This window comes from Helicoverpa armigera, chromosome 25, assembly GCF_030705265.1.
Source record: "Helicoverpa armigera isolate CAAS_96S chromosome 25, ASM3070526v1, whole genome shotgun sequence".
In the NCBI taxonomy this organism is placed as follows: domain Eukaryota; kingdom Metazoa; phylum Arthropoda; class Insecta; order Lepidoptera; family Noctuidae; genus Helicoverpa; species Helicoverpa armigera.
This window is the reverse complement of record NC_087144.1, coordinates 581540-602958: the sequence shown is the minus strand read 5'-3', so window position 1 is coordinate 602958 and position 21419 is coordinate 581540. Positions and strand designations below refer to the sequence as shown.

At 34.8% G+C, this 21419-nt stretch overlaps 1 protein-coding gene across 4 annotated transcripts in view; it reads left to right on the top strand.

The window, feature by feature from the left end:
• The window catches only part of LOC110374966 (uncharacterized protein), a 415421-nt gene that overhangs the window by 284616 nt on the left and 109386 nt on the right, over positions 1–21419 (top strand). Inside the window, exon 1 of one of the 4 annotated variants that reach the window (XM_049845575.2) lies at positions 20671–21000. The exons of the other annotated variants lie outside the window; for them this stretch is intronic. Within the exon in view, the coding sequence (XP_049701532.2) occupies positions 20731–21000 (270 nt within the window). The 5' untranslated portion in view covers positions 20671–20730. Of the gene's footprint in view, positions 1–20670; positions 21001–21419 lie in introns of those variants that run through there. 4 annotated transcript variants of the gene reach the window in all.

Here is a 21419-nt window from a genome sequence, read left to right as displayed (position 1 = left end):
ACAGATCATTCTGAGAACGCAAACACATCGCGAAGAGGACGTCCACGAAAGCAGAAACAAGGCCGGCCCAAAACATCGGAAAAATCTCGTGCCAAGCAACTGCGTGAATCTAGCCAGCGTTACAGGAAAACCCATCCTGAGGTTAACCGTATTGCCGTAAAACGTTATACAGACAAGAATCCTGAGGTTCACCAGAGCGCCGTGAAACGTTATACGGAGAAGAATCCCGAGGTTAATCAGAGGGCCGTAAAACGTTATACAGACAAGAATCCTGAGGTTCACCAGAGCGCCGTGAAACGTTATACGGAGAAGAATCCCGAGGTTAATCAGAGGGCCGTAAAACGTTATACAGACAAGAATCCTGAGGTTCACCAGAGCGCCGTGAAACGTTATACGGAGAAGAATCCCGAGGTTAATCAGAGGGCCGTAAAACGTTATAGGGACAGGAATCCTGAGGTTCACCAGAGCGCCGTGAAACGTTATACGGACAAGAATCCCGAGGTTCATCAGAGGGCCGTAAAACGTTATACGGACAGGAATGCTGAGGTTAACCGGACTGCTGTAAAACGTTATACAGACAAAAATCCCCAGGTTAACCGACTTGCCGTAAAGAAGTACGCAAAGAAAAATCCTGAGGTTATTAAAAAGACTGCCAACATTTATCAGGCCAAAAAAAAGTTTGCATTCACAGGTGAAAATGATATTGTAAATAAATTAACAGATAAAATAAAAGACAGGTTGGAAGCAGAAAAAATTGTTAAGTGGGTTCTTCAGCGCCGTAAGAATATGTTAGACAATTACTTTAGAGTTTTCGAGCGAATTCAAACCAAAATTGTCATAAGCATTGAAAAGTTTAAAAATCTACCCCCCGATGCAAAAACAACTGATAAATTTACCGTTCTTGCTGGGGAATCTAAACATCAAAGTACTCAAGAACCATACTATTATGAGAGTTCATATAAATTATTGAATTCAGATAAAACCATTGTACTGAACGAAAAGGGTCAGGCAATGGTCTTCGATTACATGAAAATAGTAAAGGAAAACATAAATCTTGGTCTTGTGATCCTAAATTGTGTTTGTTGGATGAAGCAGTTCTGAAGAACCTGGAAGAGATTTTTCTGTATTTAATTTCAAAGTCAGCCCAAGACCAATATAGTTTGATATCTACTGAAAACCGCGAATATGTTTCAAAAATTAAAATACTCAACAATATTAAAGCCCATTTCCCTAAATTAAGAACTTTAACAAGAGACCTCTACCAGCTAGCATTTTACTGTAAAAATATGAACACAATAGACTACAACCTAAATGCTGTCAATGAAGAGAAATTAAAAGAATTAGGAGTTCCTTTCGATATTAATAATGCTGCTTGTGAAGTGAACTCCGACGAAATAGAGTTAAAAGAAGATTTAATCTTAGAAAAATATAAAAATGCTTACAGTAACCTTAAGAAAAGATCTGCCGATGTTCCAATACACCACTGTATATGCTGCCACAGGCTGCTTTGTTTAAGGGAAATGTCGGCTATTAATAGATTAAGGAACCCAATTCAAACTGAGGTATGGCAAAGATTGCAGGTGTTTAATAAAGCTCATCTCATACAGCCTAGTCCTTTCATTTGTCATTTGTGTTTGAGCAAAGTTAGAGCCAATGAATTACCATCGATATCTATACTAAACAATTTATATTACAGTGACATACCAGAGCAACTGCGTACTCTCAATAATTTTGAAAAAATGTTAATTCAACGGGCTAAGGCTTTTCAGGTCATTACAAACTTAATACCAGTGGCAAATAAAAATATACCTAACAGACAAATGATTAAAAAAGTTAAAGGAAGGACATTTCATTTGCCACTGCCTTTAGAAACTACCCTTAATAAATTACCTAATCCCGAAGATCCTTTAAATGTAAATCAAGAACTTTATATACTCGTTAGAAGTTGTCCTACAAAAAACAAAATCATGTGGCAAGACTTAGTCTGTATCAATAATATATATAAAGCTTTGGAGTATCTGAAACTCAATAACATTCACTTTGCAAATATTATACTACCGCAAAAACCTGAGCATTTGTTAGTAAATCTTAACCAAGACCTGAATCACGCCATAGAAGTAACTGAAAATTACAAGTCGTCAGAAAACCAAAGTGCAATCCTCACTCAAGTGACCGAGGAGAAAGAAAGTATTTACGAGGAATATACTATATATCCTCTAAATGAGAAGAAACAGAATAAAACAGCTACAGCTCTTTACCAAATGCTCAAGGTAAATGCAGCTCCACTTGATAGTCGCAACAAGGATATAGATACTTTATGCTTTCCAGACATATATAATGAAGGGAAATTCGGCCAGTTTTACGCACGTGAAAAGAAAATTACAAGTGCAGAATTCATAAAATCTCGTCTGACTTCGAAAGATCCAAGATTTAGACTTAATCAGCAATACCTATTCTACTTATTGAATGATGCAAATCTGAGACAGTTGAACGCGGGTATATATTATAAATTGAATGTTACCAATCGGAATCAAAAAATTACAGCTCAGGATTACTTAGAACAGTTGCAGAAAGACGAACTTGAAGGAGATTTAATGGCAATTTTCAGTCGATTACGGAATACAGAGCAATACTGGAAAAAGCCCAGAAGTGACGTCGTATGTATGACTCGTCATTATGGACCTGCCACGTGGTTCCTAACAATCAGCCCCTCCGAATGGATGTGGACGGACCTCGCGGATTACATTAAGGAAATAAATGGGCCGGATGTGAAAAAAAAGTCTACAAGCGAGTTGGTAGCTATGGATCCTGTGGCATCATCGAGATTCATCGATATTAAGTTTAAATCAATGTTAGATTTTCTCACATCACCCGAAGCGCCTTTGGGTGAAATAGTACACTATTTCTGGCGAAGAGAATACCAAGCAAGGGGCTTACAGCACTTTCATCTTATGCTGTGGGTAAAAAATGCACCAATACTTCAAGAATCATCGGTTGAGGAAGTAGCTAGTTTCATCAGTAAATATGTTACGTGTGCTCTGCCCAACAAAAATGTTTCACCCACACTGCATGAACGAGTTATCAATTACCAAACGCATAAGCATAATTCTTACTGCTTGCGAAAGAAAAAAACCAAATCGGGCTTCATAACTGTATGTAGATTTGGATTCCCACGTCCAGTGACTGAATCGTTAACGATAAAGAATGTGACCGAATCGATTGCTGCAAGAAAAATGTTAAATTTTAACAATAGACTATACAATATACCACGTACGGAGCAGTCGCGATACATCAATGATTACAATCCATCAATTCTCCTTGCCTGGAATGGTAATATGGATTTACAGTACGTCGGTGAAAAAACGGCAGTTTTGAATTATTATATTACAAAATATACCACAAAAGGAGAAAAATCCCACGCCATAGACACTTTCGATAATATAAATTCATCGAAATCTCTCGTCAGCAGGCTTTATAATGTCGGGCTTCGTGCTCTCAACAACAGAGAATGCGGCGCTCTGGAAGCGAGCGATACACTGTTAGGCATATCTTTACATGGAACAGACCCGCAAACCACCATAAGATGGCTGGATGTAAATATAAATCGCAACCGCCGAGTAAAGTCAAAAAAAGAAATTGAGCAGTTAGAATTAGATTCTACTGAATTATTTTTCGAGTCATGGGTAGACAATTACTATCCGCAACGCCCTAATGACTTAGAAAATATGAATTTGTATGACTTTGCTCGATGGTACGATATAAAAACCGCCGCACCTACTTTAGCAACTGTCGCGCAAACTTACAAACTATTATCATCAAACAAATACATAAAAAAACGGCAGCGGCCTTATTTGATAAATCATTATAATTACGATGTGAATAAGTACCCAGAAAAATACTATTTCTCTATCTTACTTATGTTTTATCCGTGGAGAGATCTGGCTGTACTCAAAGCAGGTAAAGCCACTTACACAGAAGCTTTTGACTTCTTAAAAGATCAAATTAAAGATGGTACAAATTATGGACAGTTGCAAACAGAATTCTTGGATAATATAGAGAAAGCATTTGAATTGATTGCAGAGAAAGTAGCAGAGATTGAAGAAAATCGTCAGGAAGAAGATCAGGAAGATAACGGCATTGAAAACCCGCTGGACTTTGTGCCTGTTGAAGCTCAGAACGCCATGGCAGATTTTCGTGATGCAAAAGAGCCAGTGTCAGAAAACGACCTCAAAAATATGATAAAAGGTCTCAACATAGACCAGAAACGAATATTTGACAAAATTTGTAGTAGGTTGAAGGATGATAAAACAGTATTACGTTTATTTGTTAGTGGTACAGGGGGTACAGGAAAAAGTTATCTCATTAATACAGTGAAAAGTTGGGTCAGACTAAATTTAGATAAACTAGTAGCCGTGGCAGCACCTACAGGCATTGCGGCTTTTAATGTAAACGGCCTAACTATACACAGGCTTCTACAACTACCAGTAGAACATGGGAATTGTCCGAAATACACTGCCCTGTCGGACCAAGTTCTAAAAGTTTTAAGGAGTGATTTAAAAGAGGTGATACTGTTAATCATAGACGAGGTATCTATGATATCAAATATTACACTTACATACATTCATCTTCGTTTATCAGAAATTTATAATACATTAGATGAAGAAGATGGCTGGTTTGGCAGACTGAATATCATATTATTTGGCGATCTTCTTCAGCTCCCTCCAGTTCGGCAACTTTCTCCATTTGAAGACATTAAAACTAGTGATGTCCAAAAACTGTTGGGCTCCTTAAGCGCACCTAATTTGTGGAAAACACTATTTTCGTATGACGAACTGACAATCAACATGCGACAGAAAAGCGACAAAAATTTCAGTGAAATGTTGGAGCGTATAAGATTGGGTGTAGTGACGAATCAAGATATAACCGTTATGTCTAATCGATTGCTGAAGTTAGAATCTGCACACCAAAACGAGCGGTTGACTGAAATAATAAAATTATTTTCGGAAATGCCTGAAAGCACTGTTTGTTTGTTCGCGACTAAAAACATGTGCAATCAATTTAACGATGCAATGTTAAGAAGTATACAACAACCAGAAATAAAATTAAATGCCATAGATGAAATAGACTGCCCGCGTTACCTGAGCAAGCGAGCTAGGGAAGTCTTGAAGAAAAATGAAGATGATTCTTCATTAACAGCCGGGCTAGAACATATCATCACTATCAAGATAGGGGCGCGTATAATGCTACGTAGGAATATTGACGTCAGCAAAGGCCTCGTCAACGGATCGATTGGAGTAATTGAAAAAATACTTTGGGACGTCGAGAGCGACAATAAGGCAAGAAAAATTCGAATCAAATTCAACCATAATTTAACTTACGAACTAGAGCGTGTGAAGACTAAGTTCCAGATATTGAGTAATGCATACGTACACAGGGAACAATTCCCTATTTGTCTAGCATACGCAATCACTATCCACAAATCTCAAGGCCTTAGTCTTGACAGTGCCTTGCTTGATATAGGATCATCAATATTCAGCAAAGGACAAGCCTATGTAGCCCTGTCCCGAGTGAAAACTATTAATGGGTTACATCTTATAAACCTAGATCCTAGCCAAATTAAGGCTCAAGAAAGTTCTATTATAGAATATAACCGGCTACGTACATTATACCGCCCTGACTTGTCAAGCTTATCAGTAAACAGAAAACGTGTAAAAAAAATTCAAGATATTGAATGGGCAATGCGCTCTAGCGTGTCGGCCGTACAAGACAGCATACAAAATCACAAAACAAAAAAGCAAACAGTGCCACGCAAACGTAGAAAAAAGAATTAGTACGAGTCTAATTCTTTTTTCTAATAATAAAGTAATTTTTCTAGTTTCCTGATAACATTTTTTATATATTTTCTATACTTTTAATGATGTTACTTGGCAAGTTTTAATAGAAAATTATATACTTGATTCATTGCGTTTAGTAGGCTTATAACAAGGTGTGTGAAAACTTGCCAAGTCATCATTAAAAGTATAGAAAATATATAAAAAATGTTATCAGGAAACTGCTGGAAAAACAGATTGGCGTTCCTGTAAGTATTAGAATTTTAGGTATTTAATATGATATTTATTCAGAATCTACTTTCCAAACTGCGGAAAATCAAGTGTGCATTCCTGTAACTATTTTTTACTGAGGTATGTGTATGGAACTTGGTACTTATTCAGATCTCACTGCTTTTATAGGCGAAGCATTCCCATATTATCGAACTTGGCAGCCTTTCACATTTTTGTTTTGGGTGGGATTTGTCATTACTTTAAAAGTGATGTATTTAAGACTAAAAGTGGCGAATACTCCTGTAGCTCATAATTGTAGTAGCAAAATATTTCAGTCAAAGTTATGGTACATAATCATCATCATTCTCTTCCCAATTTTATCCCAATTTATTATTTGGGATCGGCACATGTCTTCTCTGTATCTGACGTCATTTAACAATGGCTATAATGTTCTTTCCAACTTTATCTTGCAAATCAAAAATTAAAATAAAATTCTTTGAAAAATGTTGTAATCCACAAAATTACTTTCATACACAACCAAACAATAAAACAGAAACAAAAAATCTACTGAATATTTTTACGCAAGTGCCACGCTGGCTTAACGCAAACGATAAATCCTTGTCAATCAATGTGCATTACAGTAGCTTAGCTCCGTTGTACGGAATATACACACAGTCATGGAGAACAAAATGACTGGCGGAGATGGCAGAACGGAAAATCGCCTAAGAAAGTAGCGGGCCAAAATGCGGGTGTGCGGGGGACGAGGAACGTTACTGTTTTCGCCCACATACGCCTTCTGCGGACAAGACCATTTTTGTAATACCAAAAATCGTTGACAGATGTCTCAAAGAACCGGAACGCCTCGTTATTTCACTCGTAACTGATAGTTTTTTTCATTCTCACCGGACGAATTTGACCTAGAAAAAGGCGCCTGACCTACCTGCATTATGGCATCTCCGTTCATCTCTACTTACTCCGTGCGTACAGATTACGGTACCCCAGGATTATATTGTCATGAAAATCAATTAACTAGTAGAGCTTTTTAGTACCGGACTTTTGGAAAAGCCTGCGAAAATGAAAATGAGGCCGTGATTTTAAATTATTTTGTTACCTATTCTTTGCCGATGGATTTTTATAACCAAACCATCCGTGGGTCTATCCGCGGGTTACAAATTGAATTTGAGATTAGCTAATCGCAAGTTTATTGATAGGTTATAGAAATTCACCGTAAGTGTTGGAATGTTTACGTGCGAAACACCGAAATTAAGGTGTACTTTTCTTTGAGATTTTTTGTTATATTTTTCCCTTTCTAATTAAAGTGTCTTTTGTGTCAAGCTGTTTGTTGTCCGGGTTTTCCTTTCCTTTCGGGTTTGGAATTGATGGTTTTCCTACTTAATGAAGATATGTTTTATACCTCATTTCAAGCACAGGATGTTATAAAAATAATTAATATCTAAAACTTTTGTTAGTAGGATTTTTGTTAGTTAGAATTAACTTTTTGATATGGAATATATTTTTTAGTTAATTTACCAAAAAGTTTTACCCAAAAATACGTATTTATTACCTAAAAATATTTCCTAAACTTTCCTAAGTCCCCTTCGATAGTCCGTCAAGTAAACGGTCCTAGGTTCCGTTAAAACGTTTTGGCGACTCGCCAACTCCCAAATCTGAGGTTTAATCTCCCACGGTAATGTTTGAATGCGGCTTACTAGCTGATGCAGGAACATGCAGGTTGGTGCAGGCTGATGTAGACTGGTGCAGTAATGCAATGACCTGGATGTAATGTCCTGGGTAGGAAGGTCAGGGGGAAAAAGTGGCCTTTAAATGGCTGTAATGTATGCGGTGAATGTATTTTTTTGTTGTTTTAATTGAGCTTCAATGATAGTTCCCATATGCGGTTCCAGTACCAAACGTCAGGCTAATCAAGCCTTTAAATGAATAAAAAATAATAATATGACAGTGTTGGTGAAAATCTAAACTTGTATACCTAGGGTGTATGTGAATATGATTTTGCAATATTTTTTGTATTTCTAACTATGTCTTTTCTCTTTAACAGGTAAGTAACCAACTAAAACTACAGCAACATTTAGAATCAAGCATCGATAAGGTAAGCTTAACTGTCCAATCCTCGAAAAAGGTTACTAATTATTATCGCGCTACAGGTATCTGTGGAGATCTAAGGGGGAGGCCTATGTTCAGCAATGGACGTCCTATGGCTGCGATGATGATGATGATGATCACGCTACATTTAGTTCAAAAGTCCTGATAGTCTACCAAATGATGTAACCAGACACAATCCACAACTATCTATATAAATGTAATAACTACAGCATATTATAAAACTTTTTCCAGTACATTTTCAGCACTGAAAAGTTAATTAGTTCATAAAACTATTTTCATTAGCTTCCACTTTTCTCGTTTGAAATTCAAATAGCTCTTTCAACGCTTGCAGATGGCCAACCATCAGATTCGTTTGCTATAGAAATTGGAACATTTTTAGACAAGTTTTAACACCTAATTTTAATTATCTACCGATTCCTCTGTCTATGTATAAAAGTTAAGTCGAGTGATTTTGGTAACTACGCCAGTTTAATGTTCTGTTATACTAAAAGGATCAACTTCAATAATATTCATATTGAATGAAGTGTGTGAGAAACATACAAAATCGAGAGTAAAATGGTAGGTATATTCCAAAGTGATCACTAACATGACGGCTTGAAAACAATTGAAATTAGGTACATTCTGAGAAGAAATGCTGAGACTACAGCAAAATGCTAAGAAAAGTCTAATTCTGTATATTGTTTTTGAATACATCTGTATCTACAGAGTTAGATTCGTAGATACACCAACCAATTAATTTATTTGCTCACAAAAAAAACCCTACAAGTGTAAAGTGCTAATAATACAGTCTTTTATAAACTACCAAAAATAACCGTTTCAATAATAACAATTTGAATTCCCAACAATTTGGCCTCCGAATCCATTTAGTAATGGCGGTCCCAGCTTTAGCTTCAAGGTCATGATCATTAAAAACACCGTCCGCACCCCGCCAAGCCCAGTTTTAGGGAATAACTATTATATTCGTGAATGTAATGGAGTAAGTGGCTTGACTTGCCTTTCCTTACTTTAGTTCTCAGCTTTTTTGTTTAGTAGGGTATTCTGAAAAGATGGACTTACGTGTTAGGTTTGGTGAAAACATGGAGTAAGCATCAGGATAAAGTAAAGGTTAGTTTATTTAAGTAAGAATATCATAATTATGTAAAATGCATTTTTAAATTATGTGTAAGTGGTCCAAAAATATTAACTTTCTGGCTACAGTCAATAAGTAAGTTTACGAGTCAAAAATATAGGTTTAATCAAAGCTTTTTCTCATACAATAAAATTATTTAGTTACCGGCAATTACAGTCCGGTTTTTCTGAACAAACAGTATCGAAATAATCTCAAAAATAACATAAATGCTACACTTTTTATCCTAGTCCGAGTAAATTTCCCTCGGGACAAGGGTAAATCCACTAACAGCTACTTAAAAACAACACAAAACCATTTAGCCATTACACCAATAAAACTTATATTTGTAACTAAAAATCCGTCTCGGAGGACCAAATGCTTTTAGTATAGAAGCGCATTAGAGTCAGCTATGCAAGAAGTCTGACTTGCAACCACGGAGTAACGAAAGATATAGGAGATGCCATAAGGTAGGTCCGGCACATTCTTGTACATAGGTATAGCTAGGCTAAGCAACGTACGGTAGGCGTGATCAGTTACTAGAACTAAGTTCCTTGTCAAATCAAACCAATCTTTTTGATGTGATATAATATATTTTGAAAGAATCATGGACGGTTTCCGTAGAGGGCGTGTTAAGGCGGAGCTAGTAACGTTCTTCATCCTCTGAACACTCACATGTTGTTGCTCTATCTTAGGAGATTTTGCGTTATAACATCTCTGCTAGTAATTTTGTTCTCCATGGTTAGGACATAATGCAGGAGTCATTTGTCTGTGTCTAGAAACAGCTGAAGTCAGATCTACAGTAATGTGTCTGACGTATGTAGAGATAGATAGTGAGGGAATTCTTAAAAATATTTTGAAACAAATTGTGTTATTGTAGTAACTGTATGCAACGTTTTAGGAATGAAGGTTGTTTAGAAGTTTCAAGGATTGATGAAGTTGTGTGCAAGGACGAATCGAATCCATGTACACAAACGAACGGAAATTAAAATATACAAAGACAATGGCAAAATTAACTAGAACTGCTACCAATTGTAAAGAACGTATTGAGAATGGAGACATAGAGTAAGAGGACGACCATAGAAACGGTAGTAAAGTTGTATTTTGTGAAAGACGATATGATTGCAAAGAAATGTTACTTATAACATGACGCTACGCAGAAAAAGACATGATGAGTTGTCCTCAAATAATAGTAGATGGGGATTAGGGAAATCACTATAGACTGTTTTGAATTCGAAAATTCAGGACCTTTGTTGGGTCAGCAAGCTTTGCATTTAATTGAATGTAAAACTAATTCAATAATATTCCGCAACTAGGCATAGAACCAAAACTAATTAGTTCCTGCCCTGACAACCAAACAACCACAATTTAACGGACTCAAATAAAACAATTCGATTGTACCGCTGTTTAACCATTTGGTTAGTGCATAAAATTGCAAATAAAACCAAAACAAACGCAGCTAAGCTAAATACTACGGCGAAATTAATCGAATTTTATACAAACATACAAACATTCATTACCATTTGCCTTAGATAATTTAACAAACTGGAGACGCCATTACGTGTGCTACAGACAGACATGTCTTGCTGGGGAGTTTGTTGCGCCACTTCTTGCAGAAGTGGAGAAGGGCGTCTTTTGTAAATTTTTGACGTTCAAAAAGTACTGTTTTGTAACCAAATCACACTTGATAAATGATTTTTGAGTTTTATGCGCCCGCGCCCGTATATACATTTATTTGTAAATTTTATCTTTGAAAAAAAATGCATTACTTGCCTGGCCCTCCGCGCGTGTATTAGCATCCTTTTTCGCATATAACTTTATTCAAGGCAATTCCAGTTGGTTAAATACTCCAAGCCATTTCCCAATGGACGTTCGTCCGTCCGTATATGTACAGAATCGGTGACAAACACAGACTCGAGTGTAGTTAGCGATTTAATCAGATAGCCGTGTTTGAACACGCCGTACGAATCGTTTGTGGCACATTTTGTTTGGACACGACCAACTTTGTAGTTCAAAAGGTTTGTGTATTTACTCTGATGGTGTAATGATGGTGTCGTATTGAATGTTCTCGAAATTAGGTGTTTATTGAACCGAATTTCGTGAAAATGTATGTTCTCTTACATGACATTAATTCGAAGAGAGTATGCATGTAGTGGGAAGCTACTCTAACCATTGTCTTGTTTTTGGTTGTTTCTTCATATACCTAGACATAAATGTACTTTCAACGAAGATTTAGTATGTTTTCAAGCCACACAATTCTACTCATCTCATATGTCTAGCCTAGCCTTTTCTTAACTTACAAGGGGTCGGCTTCCAGTCTAACTAGACTAGACTGACCAAATGCAGCTATGTATAAATAAAAGCCGACATTTTACAAATACATAGCAATTTAGGTATTTAATTCGTCAATAAATACGTGGTAAACAAATTAATTCGATTGGCTAATCAAACTGATCGGTGTCGGTACATGTTTAATTGCACGTCACTGTCGACAGATGGCGCTTGCGGCGATTTATGTTAACTGATGATAGCTGATAGACAAAACAGTGATAATATTGTTTATATATTGTGTTTGTACGAGTAGTGTTTGTCCTGCTTGGCTGCGGGATTGTTCGAAAGAGTTACCGCAGCCCTTGTAAAGCGCTTAAGAAGGAACATGGTGAGTTTTAGTCAGTAAAAGTCTAACACCCACGCTGTACTCACATTGTGAGTTTTTCTCCATTCGATTCGATGTTTTTTCACCTAAACAATATTTTTCATTTGGCATTGAAAACCTTGGAACCAAGTTAGTTGCAACTACATACATGTAAGAATAGATCGTGAACTTGGATAAAAACTAACTTTATTAAATGGTATTTAAATTAAAAAAATAGATGCTTCTGCTATATCCTGCGGTTTTACTCGCAGTCGTTGAACTTTAAAATGTAACAGACTTTTGGATATCACATTAGTCCCCAAGTGATTGATGTAAGCTTCGTGAAAGATAAAAAAGAAAAATCTCAAAAATAACAGCTAATCCTAGATTGTAAAAAGCTAAAAAGTAAAAGAAAAGAAGATGGATTATAAGTCTGGAGATAAATCTGAGAGATGTAAGAAGTTAAGACGTTTTGCGTTGACACTAACAAGCAGAATTAGTTCTGACATTTGTTAGTGTAATCTGAACAGATGTGTATGTATGTTTGTGTAGGTATATATATCGAAAATGCTTAGCTTAGTATCTGGTTTTCAATTCCAAAATGATATTCGATTGACTCCCATCCATGACATAACATAGAGCCTGACCCTTGTAAAAAATATATGAACAGACAAAAAAACTGAAATATTATATAATATAATATAATAAGGTATCCCGCATTATGTAGAAACATTCATAAATAGACTAAAATAATTACACAATATTTCAGTTTAACGCGTTAATAATATTTCACTTTAAAGCGTTATTACTTTAATTGCCCTTGATTTAAAAACAAATTAATTAAATGTTTTCAATATTGCAAGATTATTTCATACTAGCACCTGCTTTCAGAGGTAACTTATCCTGCAACCGGATAAATAGTAGCCTATGTTATTTTCAGACTCTGAACTTAAGTATCAAACATTGAAATCAGTTAAATCATTTTGGCGTGAAAGCGCAGCACACAGACAAAGTAACTTTTGCATTCATAATATAACTAAGTATTAAAGATATTTTACACATAAAACCTAAAGGATGGTATAAGATTATAATCTAAACGTTATATCTTAGTAACTTCCAGCAGCTTTATGACTCGTAGTCGCCGTTAAAAAGATAAATGTAGTTTACTCTCAGTAAATATATTATATACGCACAATAAAGAACATTATGTGTGATTTTCTTGCCAAGGTTAGATACAAAATTCTGTACTATGGAAATAGTAGGACTTTTCACAACAATGATTTTTGTTAAGCTTCCTAAAGTAGTTAGTTATAGTTTTTATTTTAAAGTAGTTTATGAGGTGCTCACAAGTTCATATTTTAATGTATCTATTCAATATTGCGTCTTCATCTACCTAGCCTTTTTCTAACTATGTTGAGGTCAGCTTCCAGTCTAGCCCGACGCATCTAAGTACCAGTGTGCCACATGGAGCGACTTAATATAATATTATAAAGGATGACAAAATAATCAAGAACAAAAATAAAACCCTGAATAAATTATATACATTTTCAAATCATCTTACGCGACCAATTACGGTGACAGACAAGATCAAAGGCACACACAGGTATAAAACAAAAGATCTATACATATACCTTCGAAATAATATAACAATTACGCTACAAACAGTAAACACTCAACCACGACATCTCAATTATTCCCCAAAAACTTAATTAAGCCATTCTCTTAACTAATGAGCGTACTTCGTCTCCCTAACCTTACGTCTTTGCAAACACAGCCCGAATATTAACGGCTATATTAATAAGATTTCACTACTATTGCTATTATTGATGTCAAAGTAGAAAATAACTCAGAGATCAGACAGAAAGGTCGTTGGGAGAAAGGACCTTTGAATATTTGCTTGGTAGGGCGGCCCGCCTAACTGGGCGGCAGTGAGGCGCCAGCCTTGGTCTGGGCAAGTCGCGTCCCGTCGCGCTCCTCTCGCAAAACAAAAATATTATAAACAATACACTGTGCTGGTTTTTGTGGACTCAAGTGTAACTGTGTTTTTTGTTAAGTGAGAAAGTCATAACTGAGTAATATTATCGAAGTAATGGAGAAATAATGTTGGGAAATAAAATAAAATTTTATGTCGTCGTTAAATTTTGAAGAAAGGACTAAGTTGGTCTAATTCAATTTTACTTAATCGCTTGATCGTATAGAATTTAGCTTTTATAAATCTTAACATTAAATACATTATCACAAAAAAAAACTCAAAAAATATTTCGACTCGAAGGACCAAAACTACATAAACTACATTTCTAAATTTAAAAAAGGATCAAAAATAAAAAAGCTGACGTACTACTTTTGAGTGACTAAAATTTATTTCAAGTTGTATTAACATTTCAAAGCGGTACATTGACGGTACATTGACAGTATTCTCGTCTAAGAAATTTGTCTGTCTCAACATTTTATTCTCAAAAACGAAACCTCAGCAATTTACTTCAATATCTGAAAGAACCAGCTGAAAAAGCTTTTTGAAATTCTGCTGAAACTTATTTTTCATGAATTTGAGTACCTATAGATAATTTTAATTTGAGTGTTGTCAAAATTGAGGTCATTCTAATCACCTTTTTAGGGGTTCCTTAGTCGAAGCGTAAAACGGTAGCCTATTAATACTCCGATGCCGGTCTGTCCGTCCATTCGTCTATCACCAGGCTGTATATCATAAACCATGATAGCTAAACGGCTAAATAGCTTAAATGTTCACAGAGATGAAGTATTTCTTTTGCCGCTATAACAAAAAGTAAAAATGAAAGTTAAAAAAAAATTAACATTACTATTTTAAGGGACTCCCTTATGCAGCTAACATGATTTTTCATAGATACCTAATAGTACGGAGCCCTAGTGCGCTAGTCCGACGCGCACTTGACCAGTTTTTTAATACCTATAGCTTTTGTTTTAGTATTGAAGTCAACTGTATATCTATATAATCTGTGAAGCTCCGAGATTTTTAATTAAGACTAAGATTAATAACCTTATTGTTTGATTAGACATGTTTTTCGCTGAAAAAATCTATTGTTTTTAGCCTAAATTAAATTCTGTTCTAGGTTTTTTGTTTTCTAGGTAGCTTTAGTTTTTGTTTTTAAGTTGCTTGATTGATGATTTCAATTAAGAAGATTTGTTAAAAATACGAGGGATAGAAAAATATTTGACTTCTATTTTATGTCCCTAGAGAAGCTTGCAAACTTCTTAAATCTAGAACAATAATTGTTTTTAACCAACTTAAAAAAGGAGATTAAAGCGATTATCCCGTGTTTCGCTGAACAGATTTTCATGCGATTTTCAGCTTAGTGTCAGTCTTAGAAAGCTTTAGGAATATTACTGAAGTGTTTTTTTTAAGTTTGGTCGTAGTAATTGTTTCAAAAATTAACTTATTACAGTTTTGAATAAAAAATCTTTTTGTTACTTAGACAAGGTACCTATCTAAAGTTTGATTACAGCAAGCTGTTATTGAATCTACCATTAATAATTTCTCAGTAATAGCTGCGCTAAATGGAATTGCATTTACATGAATAATTAATATGCAAGCAAACGTATATTCACGGATTCCCTCACATTGATAAAATGCCTACATCAAAATCCAGCAGTTCTAGCATGAAATAATAAACTTGTTATTATAATAGGTACTTAAACTATCAATAAAAAACAGCAATTTTAAGGATATACCTACGGGCTAAGAATAAGACCTTGTGAAAGTTTTGCAAAATAAGGGTTTTATCGTATAACGATGAAAACAAATCTCTTAACAATAAAATTGAGGCACATTAAACATCTACCGTCCCAAACAAGATTTATCAAATCAATCGCAAGAAATCAAAGAAAATACTTAGCTTGTCCCCTTGTGCCATAACTATTATTAAAGTTACACTTACAGCCTGTCTACCTGTTTGTCTGTCCTTGCTGTTTATATGTATACACAGATACTTGAGTCCTTCAGGTTTATTTGTAAGCTAGTAGCCGCTGCCTTGTCGATACTTTTGAGACAAAAGTCAATGTTATTTAGTTCACAAAAGCCTTAGTAAATACCTATAATATAGGAAAAAGTAAACAGAAAATTAACTATTCTTCAACCCGTTTTAGTTGATACCTCTATATGGAATGATTTAACATGAACATTTTCCATTCGATAAGTACACCTAGAGTAAGAAAAATCTAGCTTCTTCAAGAAATATACAAGACTGCGGAAACTTTTAGGTAGCATATTTCATATTTTTAACACATTTTCGTGGTTTAGAAGAACAGTAAACTTTGATAAGAATAAATTACATCTTCTGAGAAAGTAACGTGGTTGTATGTAGTGAACTCGCTAAGTCTTCTTCTTTTATATTCTTATATATTTGCAACCTAGGAGATATATAAGATACAAGCTTCTGTCAGTGGTTTCACCCACGTCCCGTGACCGCGGCCTTCCTCGATAAATAGGCTTTCAAACACTGAAATAACGTTTTAAATCGGTGCAGTAATTCCTGAGATAAAAACTTCCAACCACCCCAAATTCGTCATCTTTATAACACTTATTCGTATAGGTTTCGGTGTCTTAGCAAAGCAACATAATACGCCACCCTTGCTTGCAATATAACGAATGAGATAGTAACTCTATTTGTCGCACTTTTACCACCAAAATTACTGAATTGAAAATGAATTTGGTTACACTAATATTATTCTAAAGCCTGAGCAAGGATATAGGCTACTTTTTATCCTTAGATTCCCTCGGGATGTGGGTGTAAACGTGAGAACAGCTATAATAGTACTCATGTATATAAAATCTTGTAATTCTCTATGTAACAGTCTATGACAATATTATTTTATACGCGTGGGATGTCATGACGCACTTGCCCAACAGTGGGTGTAAGAAAATTAACTAATGTTTCGAATTTTGCTTTAATCTTGGAGAGAATAGAGATTGAATACAATGTACTGAAGATCAGATTTTAATACATATAAAGATACTATCAATTCGCCATGGTTACGCGTTTCAAGGGATTTTATCGCTCCCGGATAAAAAAAAGCCTATATCCTTTAACCAGAGTAAGGATGGTATGTTTACGTACATAGGTAACTTTCTTCTGTTTGTCAGTTTGTCCAGTTTTCTCATCAACTACTACTGAACGGATTTGATTGTAGTATATACAGTGTGAGTGTGTGTGAGTTTTACAAATAAAAAATATTCTATTCTATATAGAGTACAGAGTTTGCAAAAAGTACAAACATAGACTACTTTTCATCCAGTCACGGGACGTAGTTTATTCAAGACTCGGGTGGAGAAACGAGAAAAAGTGGTACTTGTATAGTAGCAAATGATACTTATTTTTCAAATACCACAAGAAATCTTAGCTAACCATTATGAAAATTGACAAGTCTCATTGGGATTTAATAAGAATAAATTGGCCACATTTTTAAATAGAACTTTTATTTCCGACGTGACTGCGTTAAGATATTAAAAGAGCAGTTCCATTGTTATACGGTACGGTAACTTAGGGTTCGTAGTTTATTCATTAATAACTTCTCAGTACAGGTGAAGTTGAGAATAGAGCCATGTAAAAATGTTAAAGTCTCTGAAATGTTAAAATAATTTTCACCTGTTTCGAAAAACGTTTGTTATCCATATGTGGAAAAACAAAGTATTAATTACAACATAGGTATAAAGCTTTCTTAGGTTTTTATAAAAAAAAAACTTTTGTCCGCTAATTACCTCGGGATATGAGCACTAGAATTCTTTTTTTAATAAATTTAACGATATGAATTATCAATAACTTTGTTTAAACGTACTCCAAAACTAACCTCCAAAACTACTGGTCCGATTTGAAAAATTATCGTTTATCGAGGAAGGCTTCGGACTTTTTATTTGTGTGCGTGGAGTATTTGGCTAAATCTGGTACTATACGAATACAATAATGTATTTATAAATATCCAAGCAGACTATTGAACCTCTGAAGGACAATGTGTTCACGTAGGCAAAATCATAGCATAAACTAGTTCACCAATATTGCTGCTTTTGCAAAATGTTTATTGAATGCTTATTCAGCTCAATCTGATATTAACCCGTCATGGTGGCCATTTAGCCATTTAATTACCCACAGCTAGATAATTAAACGCAATAGCCCTAATTATTAATTAACAGGTGTTTGATAACCTAATATTAACAGGTAATATTAGATAAATACTTTACATGTTTACAGGTCATAATAGATAAAACAAAACAAAATATGATGATGATAATTGAGAACCTCCTTTTTTAGAAGTCAGAAAGAAATAAGAAAAAACTTTCCACTTGATTATTTTATCAATAGAAAGCCCCGTTATTTTATCATCATCATCTGCCTAGCCTTTTCCGAACTGTTGGGGTCGGCTTCCAGTCTAACTGCATGCAGCTAAGTACCAATGCTTTACAAGGAGCGACTGCCCAACTAACCTGCTCAACCCAGTTACCCGAGCAACTCAATACCCCTTGGTAAGAAATGTTATTTCTGAGGCAAATTTTATACTTGTAAGGAAAATTATTCGTTCAGGACACGAGTGAAACCTTGGAAAACAGCTAGTCTAGTACAATAAGTCTCTCTCTACCCCATTCCTTGCAATTGACTCAAAGTATATGACAAGCATCTGACGAAGGCCCGAGGCATCCCTTTCAACCCCTTGTCAAATTCACAATGGACTCTTAGTGCATTGTTATAAGTATCATATTTGAATGGTAATCCTTCCAGTCGATCATTCTTGATGATGTATTGGTGTTCAGCTTTTGTTGATATCTTGAAGAAGTGTTATGACTGTATCTTTTTGGTGGTGTTATGTGTAAGGGAATGTAGACTTTAGTGGGTGGAAAGTAAGGTTCAAAGTTGGTTCAAATGTATTTGAATTCGTATGTGGAAGCTATAAGTATGATTGATTTTCTTTAATAACCCTATTTGCCTTCAAGAGGAAAAAACACATTTAGTTCTCAAATTAAATTCAGCGCCTGAAGATTCAGAAAATTGTTTAAACTCTAATTTAGAAACAATCTACAATCCACTTCTCACATAGGTACCTACTATTTTTCTATGTAGATTGACTATAAATAAATGTAAACTGTAAAATGTGACCTCAATAAAAAAAAAAACAATAAATACAAAGTCGACTCGCGCAAACAATCAACAAAAACAAAAAACAAATTCAATACCGATCATCCCTTAAAACGTATCCAATTTTAATCCAAAAACACCGGACCGGAGGACCAGAAAAATTCCCATTCCCATTACCGTGACGTAACAGAGTGGAAAAACTGGGAAATAAATTCCCAGTTTTTTACCACCAAGCACCGAGTTCCGATGACTGATTTTTTTTACCGTTGCAAATATTTTATCTGTGGTCAGGCATGTTGTAATTTTTACACTGTGACAACATTTCTTTTTTGTTTTATTGTTGTAAATTGTGGTACGGTGTTAAATTTTGTTTGTGATGGCTTTATTGCGTGAAACGTGTGGAATAAGTGCTGTCTAATTTTACATGAGTTTTTCTGTAGGTATTACATACAGAAAATCAGGAATCAAATATGTAGAATTATCACTTTATAGAGAGAGAATTTATTCAATACTTGTCTCAATTTTAGAAGAAAGGAACCTATTCACTTTTTATTCGAGGAAATGTATGAAAATATCACCACATGTAAAAAGATCCATAGAAATGAATGCCAATGGTATCTAGCCAAAAATGTTATAAATGTTAAACGGGTACATAATTTAATTGCAATACAATAAGAAACGGAGATAATTTTAGATACATCGCCATTAATTTATTTGAACTTTTCACCTTAACCTTCAGAAATGATGGATTCGTGAACAAAATTATCTGCTCGCTATAAAATTCAGAAAGAATAATTTACCGCACCTGCGATGTTTCAAAAGTGCGATTATCGACACCTGTTCTCCATCACTAATACATCAAACATAAAACATAACTGATTATAAACAAATCAGCGATAAACTATATTCATAAAAAGCGGTTTTTCGAGAATTTTCGAACATGTTTTAGAAACATGTAATGTAATATTTTTCTTTGAAGAAAACTTCCTTTTGAAAAATGAGTACCTAAGTTAAAAAGCTCAGACAGACAAACGCTTAATATATAATATAAGCCACGGGTACTCAGTTTCATCAGGTTAAACAATATTGGGTAAAAGCTAGGCTGATGATTAATTATCAGTTTTTTTTTTTCAAAACTACTATTCAACAATATGGCTCTATCATGACTGTTTTAACTGAAAAACTTAACAAAATACACTTCAAAAGGCAAACTATCATACACACTATCGTAGTTCCTCCAACAGCCTTTATTCCCCAACGTAAACAATAGTAAACTGTGGTAACTCCCCCAACGACAATCTTCTTACCCCACTGACATTATTATTGCTCCCCACTAACTCAACTTATTATTCTAATTCCCAGAACGTTAAAAGGAATAAAAATAAGTTCTAAAATCGTGCTCAAAATAAAAATTCTTCAAATGACCGGTAATGTTTTCCGCAACGGGGTTTAAAACGGTTCACTTCACTTCCAATTATTTTATTTCTGCTCCGATTCGTATTTATTTCAATTTTATTTCTTTGGTCTTACAGTGTCCTCAAGTCGATCGAGTTTTAGAATCCAACTTATTTATTTTAGATTCAAAATATGTCATAAGAAATAAACGTTAAATAATGTAATAAATTGAAGTTAAGAAAACAGAAACAAACAGTTACAGTAACAACTAGCAACTAAAAAAACAATTGAAAAACCAATGTAATAAAATCCCAAAAAAAGTGCTAAAAATCCAAGATGGCGTCTTCGAACGGCAAAGAAAGTGCTAAAATGACAGCTTCAATAGACAGTTTAAAGTTATCCAGTAAAAACACATCAGTGTGTTCCTCAAAACACGCGTCATCCGAATCAGTGCTATCAAGAAAGGAAAAAGAATGTCTGCAAATGCAAGAGTGCAAGAAAAAACTTCTTGCTATGGAGCCACAGATTATAATACGGGATGAAAATGTGGTTCTACGGTCTCCCCCGCAGAAGAAAATCGTTATGCCACCGACGATCAATGCTGAGGTAAGTGATCAATATTTAAATAAGGAAATAAGAAGGGATGATTGGACTGCTTGGGTACCTGTAACGTGTTTTCCAAAATGGTTGTTTAAGCTTTTAAGTTTTAAAAGAAAAGCTACCTATTGTCTGTGTTAATAAGGTCGAAATTGGATTGTCTTTAGGCTTAAAGATTATTGAAATTGAAATTATGATCGACATTCGTCATTGTTTCCTACCTAATTTCGATTTGTTACTTAAAGCTATAAATATAGAAGAATACCTTTTGTTAATTATAACTTTCTTCGATTAAAAAGACACATCACTTTAATATTTAGAAGACCAAAATAATTATATTTCAAGCCAAAACTTCACACACGGCCAGTCTAAACTCATATACCATTTATTGTTAGACAAAGTCTTATAAACTTAAATTGTCAGACACG